We start from the raw sequence: 8279 nt of genomic DNA, 5'->3' as shown, positions 1-8279 counted from the left end.
TCAATGCTATGGTTTCCCTAGTAATCATGTACAGATGTGAGAATTGGTCCATAAAGAAGGTTGAATGCTGAAGAATTTATGCTTTCAAATTGTGGTGCTAGAGAAAACTCTTGAGAGTTCCTTGGACTGCAAGGAGATCAAACCAGCCAATCCTAAAGGATATCAACCCTGAATATTCATTGGAAGGACCGTTGCTAAAGGTGAAGTGCCAAAACTCTGGGCACCTGATGTGAACAGTTAACTCATTAGAAAAGACCTTGATGCTGTGAAAGATTAAGGGCAGGAGAAGACGGGTGTGGGGTGGGGAGCGAAAGAAGATAAGATGTTTAGATAGCATCACTGATTCAATGGATATGCATTTGAGCAGACTCTGGGAGATAGTGGAGGACAGATAAACCTGGCATGCTGCAGTCCATGGGGTCGCAAAGAGTCAGACATGACTTAGCGACTGAACAATGACAACAAGGCTTGCTCCAGATCAGTTGCTCTCAGAAATAGGATTAAATTAAGTCCCTTTGAAATACTGTATGGTTGTTTTTTCTAGGCATCCACCTAGATGGGATAAATCTATAAATGCTCTGAAAGACCTAGAAGTTGACAATTATATTAAAACTTTGCACATTATACTAAACATTCCTCATGAATTTGCCTCCAACAGGTCTGCGTACACAACTGAAGTAAATGGTAATTTCATTATGGCTGGAGAGGAGTCAATGTATTTTATTCTATAGCATAGGTATTTAGTATATATGTATTGAGAACTAGAACCCAAGTCCATCCCTATGCCCAATCCTATGTTCAATTACATATTAGAAACAAAGAGCTAAGAGTTTCCATCAGGTCTAAATCAGATCAGATCAGTCACTCAGTCGTGTCCGACTCTTTGCGACCCCCATGAATCGCAGCACGCCAGGCCTCTCTGTCCATCACCAACTCCCGGAGTTCACTGAGACTTACATCCATCGAGTCAGTGATGCCATCCAGCCATCTCATCCTCTGTCGTCCCCTTCTCCTCCTGCCCCCAATCCCTCCCAGCATCAGAGTCTTTTCCAATGAGTCAACTCTTCGCTTGAGGTGGCCAAAGTACTGGAGTTTCAGCTTTAGCATCATTCCTTCCAAAGAAATCCCAGGGCTGATCTCCTTCAGAATGGACTGGTTGGATCTCCTTGCAGTCCAAGGGACTCTCAAGAGTCTTCTCCAACATCACAGTTCAAAAGCATCAATTCTTCAGTGCTCAGCCTTCTTCACAGTCCAAATCTCACATCCATACATGACCACAGGACTAAATAGTTGTAGATAATAAAGGAAAGACAATTTTACTACTAAAGATTCTAAAGAATATTCATTGCCCTTGTTCAGCAGGAAAGAGCCACAACTGTCTTTGTCCCTTTTCTCACCGGAATGGACACTGACTGTAGGAAATTTTAATGGGTAAGAAACTTTGTTTTCTGTTATAAGTTAATCACTAAAGGGATGCTGCCTATAAGGTTAAATTATACATAATGGCCCATCTCTGGGAACCCTGCCTCGCAGGTAATGAGCATTAAGCTAAAATACCTCTTTTTAGCTCAGAGGAAACACCCTGACCAGGCCCACCTGTGAATGACTGCAGGAAGAAATTAAAACATCCTCTCAAGAGTCTGATCAGAACCAGGGGGGTGTTTGACTTTACTCCCTACCCTTTTAGTATAAAAGAAACTTGAATCCTGATTTAGGCAACATTGCTTTTTTTGGGACATGAGCCCACCATCTTATTCGTCTGCTGGCTTTCCTTGCCCCAACAACTCATCTCCTGGTTTGCTGGGTTGGACTGGGTAACATAAACTCTGGTCAAAGATGATAATGGGCGTGGGGCAGGTTCTCTGGTGTAGAGGATTTCCTGACTTCTTCAAAAGGCCACACATCCTGCCCTTCTTCTGTCATCTGGTTACTTTCAGATGATATGATTCGTTTCCTGCACTGCATAAAGCATCCTTCCTGAGTAATGATTTCCCCCATCAATGGCTTCTGGGAAATTAAACAGTTTTTCATTCAGAGGAGGTTGGGGACTCCTGATACAAACCTCAGCAAATACCTTACTCAGAAACGAGATTTTATGTTCTCCAGCAATAACTGTTCATCTGTCTTGTAGGTTAACAACTACTTCCCATCATTTCATCAGCAACCTTGACACATCTATAAGTTTACTAAAATCTTTTGGTCAAATGCAGTTAATTAAAGGAGTGAACTGATGTACACAATATTCTGAATTTCAAAATTAAATAGGTATAAATAATCCCTAAATAAACAATGGGGCAAACCTAACGAATGGGTACCATTTTAAGTTTTGGTTATTCTTACATTTATGCATTAATTCCATTTTTACAATCAGTTTGAACAATTCTATGGTAAGTCATATTGAGATTTTAAAAATAGGATTAGGCTAAATTCTTTACAATATTACATCTCCTCATTCATAACTTAAATAATAGAGAGGACCATCATGGTTTTCTTTCATGTTCTTCAATTACATTTTTAGTTCTCCAGTAAGACCTCAGAATATGTTAGGCTTCTTTCCTCAGTAAGTTTTTAAAAAATTGCTGCTGTGGATAGTATTCACTTCCATACCACAGAACTTCCTAATACTGCTATTATATGTTGGTATAAAGCGTGTTAGTCCCTCAGTCATGTCTGACTCCTTGCAACCCATGGACTGTACCCCACTAGGCTCCTCTGTCCATGTTTGTATACTGATGCTGTACTTAGTCACCAGAACTGTCTTCATTTGTCCTGACAGCTTATCAGTTGACTGTCTTAAATCTTCTAAGTAGATCATATTTCTTACAAATGAGATTTATTCTCATTTCCCTGTATCTGTATCACTATTCTTTCTTGTTTTACTGCATTGGCTAAGATCTCCAAAACCACTGTTGTCTAGAAATAGTGAAGGATAGTCTTACTTGATCTCTGACAACAATGTGTCTAATATTTTACCCTTGAATATGTTTATTTTTAACAAGTTTAGAAATTTCTAGTTTGATAAATTATTTTTAATAAAAAATAACGTGTTAAACAAGATTTACTGCAGTTTAAAATTACTCCTCTTGAGGACCTCGTAATTAAAGAGAAACATGAAACAAATCAATGTTATTTGTTTTACTTTGCTATCCAGGAAGCTAAGAGCCATATAACACCTCTGCTCAACTGAGACCACAGCCTGCTCAACTGTATTATATTGGCACCATTCCTTCTCAACCCCCACTTATACTAATTTATATAATCCTTCATGCTTTCTCCTTACTTTACTATTTTAACACATGGATCTGTCAACTACCACAAATCGATAACAAAATGAGATGAAGTATAAATGAAAACTTTAAGAGGGATGTGGCTTCAGCTGGATTTAAAATTAAGAATGAGAAATGCAATGTGGACCCAAAAATACTGGTAGGTCTTTGTGTGATTTCCTGATAACTAGTGAATTTGTTATTAAAAGGTGTAACACTGTGGTTAGTGAGTCTCTTGGGTGGCTATGTGAATCAAGTCTTAGAAGACACCTGAAGTTTAAAAAGTTAAAATTCTGTGTATCCTCAGGAATTTAGTCCAGAGGAAATCCAATAGTTAAGTAAGTCTTGCTTATACTTACACTGGCCTAGAGCATGGCTCAGAGGTAAAGAATCTGCTTGCCAATGCAGGAGATGCAAGAGACTGGGGTTTTATCTCTGGGTTGGGAATATCCTCTGGAACAGGAAATGGTAACCCACTCCAGTATCCTTGCCTGGAAAATTCCATAGGCAGAGGAGCCTGGCAGGCTACAGTCCATGAAATTGCAAAGAGACTGACATGACTGAACAACTGAACGTGAGCATGATACTAACATTGTTAGGCTTAATTATCTGTCACAAGTAGCCATTAGTAAATATTTTCATTTCATACAATGAAGAGAAACCCAGGAGCTATTATTAACATTTTGAGTAACAGGTGGTTAATAAGTTTGTTGAATGCACATCCAGGTTGTTTCAAATCCCTTTTGGAAGGCATCAAGGAAAAATGATTACAAGACTTCCCTGGTGATTCAGTGCAGAGTCTTAACCACTGTATGCTGTGAGACACAGCCAAAAAAAAAAAAAAAAAAAGAGTTACAGTTGAGAAATCAAGCTAAAAGATAACTATACCTCCTAACACAAGTGTAATATATAAGACCCATAATTTGTGATTTTATTATGTGTCAGGCCTTTAACTATAACATCAACATTTCTATAATTTAGATAAAGATCTGAATTCCTCTGTTTTTGAGTCTCAAGAAATGGTTTTTTCTTTAATCTAGATAAGTTATTTAGTCTCCATATGACTTGACACCGTTCCACAACCACCCTTTCACAAAGACAGACAAATCTTTAGTAGAAATTAAATTTATAAACACTTAAGATAATTTGAGAAATACATGGTAAAAGAGAACCATGTGGTTATGTGGTATGTTTTAACTAAGGAAAAAACTCCATAATTCCTGGTTATATTACTGTTCTGGCTCATCAGAATTCATAGTATATGTGGGGTTCTCTCATGTCCAGTGAAGTCAAACAAATGTAATAGAAGGTGCTCCAGGCTGACACACTTCTTCATCATACAAATCTTCTGGTAGCTCCTTTTCGTCCTCATCAGGGAAATATGTTGGAAATGGTAGATTTTTACAGAAATCCTTATATGCAGGCAGTACAGAATCTTTGATCTGGGGGGTGGGGGAAGCAAAGATCTTATTAATAAGTTATTTAAAGATAGTCTGGTTTACTTATTCATAATCCTAGAATATCTGTTCTCGCATTTTGTTTATTTTTTCTGTTTTTAGTTTCTACATTTTCTAATGTGAAAAATATAGCTGTTATACACTGAGTTCCTCTTACTTTATATATATGTGTATATATATTTATACCAATAAACTTAACTAAGCCAATGACAGAAACATAGACTTCCTCAAGTTAATCAACTACCATATGAGAATCCCATGGATAGAGGAGCCTGGTGGGCTACAGTCCATAGGATTGCAGAATTGGACACAATGGAAGTGACTGAGCACAAATGCACACAAATGCTATTAGAACCATCTTATGGAAAAAAACTGAACTGAACCAACATTTTTGCCAACCCAATGTTATTATTCTATATTCTACCACAGAATTTTTTGAGCTCAAAGAAAATAAAATTTATCTAGTACTTTTGTTAGTCTTAATTCTAACACATAACCCCAAATAACAAGTTATATTAAGGAAATTAGCATATATTTAACAAGTAGTGTTCTCTCTGAGTAGCTAAGGATAGAGTAGTATTTAACAAAAAACAATAATAACCCCAGAGTCTCTAAATTAGCTCTATTAACTAATCTTTATATTCTAAAAATATTTTAATTACATGTGTGAATTCATAAACTGAGGAATAACATAGATATTGATATGATCTAAAATGTTGTTATATTTTTGGAAAATATTATTGGATTCTTTAAAGCTTCTGACTCATTCCACAACCTCCATTCAGAGATAAAAAAAAATTACATGTTAATTATACACACATTAAAATAAGACATTTTGGCAATAAGAAATGAGTAATTTGGTTGACGTTAGTACACAGCTGCTAGGAATAGCAAAGTACAAGAAAACATCTATATTCATTTCTCTCATTAAAATTGTTAGAAATTATCAGTCAGTTGCCTAAAAAGAAATACTTGTTTTAATTTTTTTTCCAATTCACTAATCTGGGTTCAACTTTAACTTGGGAAAAAAAGATATTCTTACCAATGAAACTGTCTCAGAATTTATAAAAGAAAACCCAAGCAAATACACAATAAAGAGAACAACAAAACTTTCTGTGGTAATTTACTGCAAGATATTGAGTATACTTCCCTTTGCCATACAGTAAGTCCTTGTTGGTTATCTATTTTGATCTTTAGTAGTCTGCATCTGCTAATTCCAAACTACTAATTTATCCCTCTCCTATTCTTTTCCCCTTTGGTAACCACAAGTTTGTGTTCTATGTTTGTGAGTCTACCTCTGCTTTTGTAAATAAGTTCATTTATATCATTTTTTTTAGAGGCCACATACAAGTGACATATGATATTTCTCTTTGTTTGACTTAGTATGGTAATCTCTAGGTTCATCCATGTTGCTGCAAAATGGCATTTTCTTTTTATAGCTGAGTAATATTCCACCATGGGCTTCCCAGGTGATGCAGTAGTAAAGAATCCCATCAATGCAGGAGACACAGACTCGATCCCAGGATTGGGAAGATCCCCTGGAGTAGGAAATGGCAACTCACTCCACTTTTCTTGCCTGGAAAACTCCATGGACAGAGGAGCCTGGTGGGTTATAGTCCATGGGGTTGCACAGAGTTAGTTGGACATGACTGAGTGAGTGCACCCACCCACACCCACACCCACAATTTTCCACTGTATAAATGTACCATGGATTCTTTATATCTCTTTCGATGTACATTTAGGTTATTTCCATGTCTTGGCTACTGTGAATAGGGTTGTGATGAACAATGGCAAACATGTACCCCTTTGAATTATCATTTTCTCTGGTTATACATCCAGGAGTCAGACTGCTGGGCTATATGGTAACTCAAATTTTTAGTTTAAGGAATTTCCATACTGTTTCCTATAGTAGCTGCACCAATTTACATTCCCACCAACAGTGTAGGAGGGTTCCCTCATCTCCATACCAACTCCAGCATTTATTACTGATAGACATTTTAATGATGGTCATTCTGACTGGTATGAGGTGACTTCCTCACTGTAGTTTTGATTTGTATTTTCCTACTAATTAGCGAGGTTGAGCTTTTTTTTTTTTTTTTTTTTTTCATATGCCTTTTAGCTATCTGTATGTCTTCTTTGGAGAAATGCCTGCTTAGATCTTCTGCCTGTTATTTGATTGGGTTGTTTGTTTTTTTGAAGTTGAGCTGTATGAGCTGTTTATATATTTTGGAAATTAATCTCTGTTGGTAGCATCATTTGCAAATATTTTCTCCCATTCTCCAGGTTGTTTTTCCACTTTGTTTATGGTTTCCTTTGTTGTGAAAAGCTTTTAAGTTTCATTAGGTTCCATTTGTTAATTTTTGTGTTTCCATTACTCTATGCGATGGATCAAAAAAGATATTGCTGTGATTTATGTCAGAGTGTTCTGCCCGTCTTCCTGTAGAAGTTTATAGCATCCCACATTATTTTTAGATCTTTAATCCAATTCATTTCTGTAAATGGTGTTAGAGAATGTTCTGATCTTGTACATGCAGTTGTCCAATTTTACCAGCACTACTTATGGAAAAGACTATCTTTCTCCATTGTATATCATTGCCTTTTTTATGTAGGTTAGCTGACCATAGGTGTGTGGCTTTATTTTGGGGCTTTCCATTCTATTCCATTGATTTATATGTCTGTCTGTGTGCCAGTACCAAACTGTTTGGATTACTGTAACTTTGTAGTATAAAGTCAGGGAACCTGATTCCTTCAGCTCTGCACTTCTTTCTCAAGATTGAATTTGCCTATCCTGGATTTTGTGTTTCCATACAAATTTAAAATTTCTTATCTAGTTCTATGCAAAATGTCATTGTAAATTTCATAGTGAATACACTGAGTTTATAGATTGCCTTGGACAGTATGATCATTTTAATAATGTTGATACCTCCAATCCAAGAACACGGTATATCTTTTCATCTGTTTGTGTCTTCAATTTTCTTCATCAGTATCTCAGTTTTCTGATTATAGGTATTTTGCCTCCTTTAGTGGATTTGTTCCTAAATATTTTATTCTTTTTGATGTGATGGTAAATGGGATTATTTCCATAATTTTATCATCTGATTTTTATTGTTAGTGTAAAGAAGTACAACAGACTTCTGTGTATTAATTTTGTATCCTGCAATTTTAGTAAATTCATTGATGAGATCTAGTAGTTTTCTGATAGCATCTTCAGGATTTTCTATGTACAGTCTCATTTCATCTGCAAACACTGATAATTTTACTACTTCTTTTGCAGTCTGGATTGTTTTTCTTCTGATTGCTGTGGCCAGAAGTTCCAAAACTATGTTGAATAGAAGTGGCAAGAGTGGGTATTTGTCTTCTGCCTGATCTTAGAGGAAACGCTTTCAGCTTTTTGCTGTTGATTATGATGCTAGCTGTGGGTTTGTCATATATGGCCTTTATTATGTTGAGGCAGGTACCCTCAATGGCTGCTTTCTGGAGAGTTTTACCGTAAATGGATGTTGAATTTTATCAAAAGCTTTTCCTGCATGTATTGAGATGACCATATTGTTTCTAT

At 36.3% G+C, this 8279-nt stretch overlaps 1 protein-coding gene across 1 annotated transcript in view; it reads right to left on the bottom strand.

The window, feature by feature from the left end:
• Nucleotides 1–4375: 4375 nt before the first annotated feature.
• MRPL3 (mitochondrial ribosomal protein L3) overlaps nt 4376–8279 on the bottom strand; it is a 57086-nt gene continuing 53182 nt past the window's right edge. The window contains exon 10 of the mRNA XM_019962499.2: nt 4376–4708. Coding sequence (XP_019818058.2) covers nt 4556–4708 — 153 coding nt within the window. The 3' untranslated portion in view covers nt 4376–4555. The remainder of the gene's footprint in view (nt 4709–8279) is intronic.

The sequence above is a fragment of the Bos indicus genome, chromosome 1 (assembly GCF_029378745.1).
Source record: "Bos indicus isolate NIAB-ARS_2022 breed Sahiwal x Tharparkar chromosome 1, NIAB-ARS_B.indTharparkar_mat_pri_1.0, whole genome shotgun sequence".
In the NCBI taxonomy this organism is placed as follows: domain Eukaryota; kingdom Metazoa; phylum Chordata; class Mammalia; order Artiodactyla; family Bovidae; genus Bos; species Bos indicus.
The sequence above is the reverse complement of the archived record's forward strand: the minus strand, read 5'-3'. Positions and strand labels throughout refer to the sequence as shown.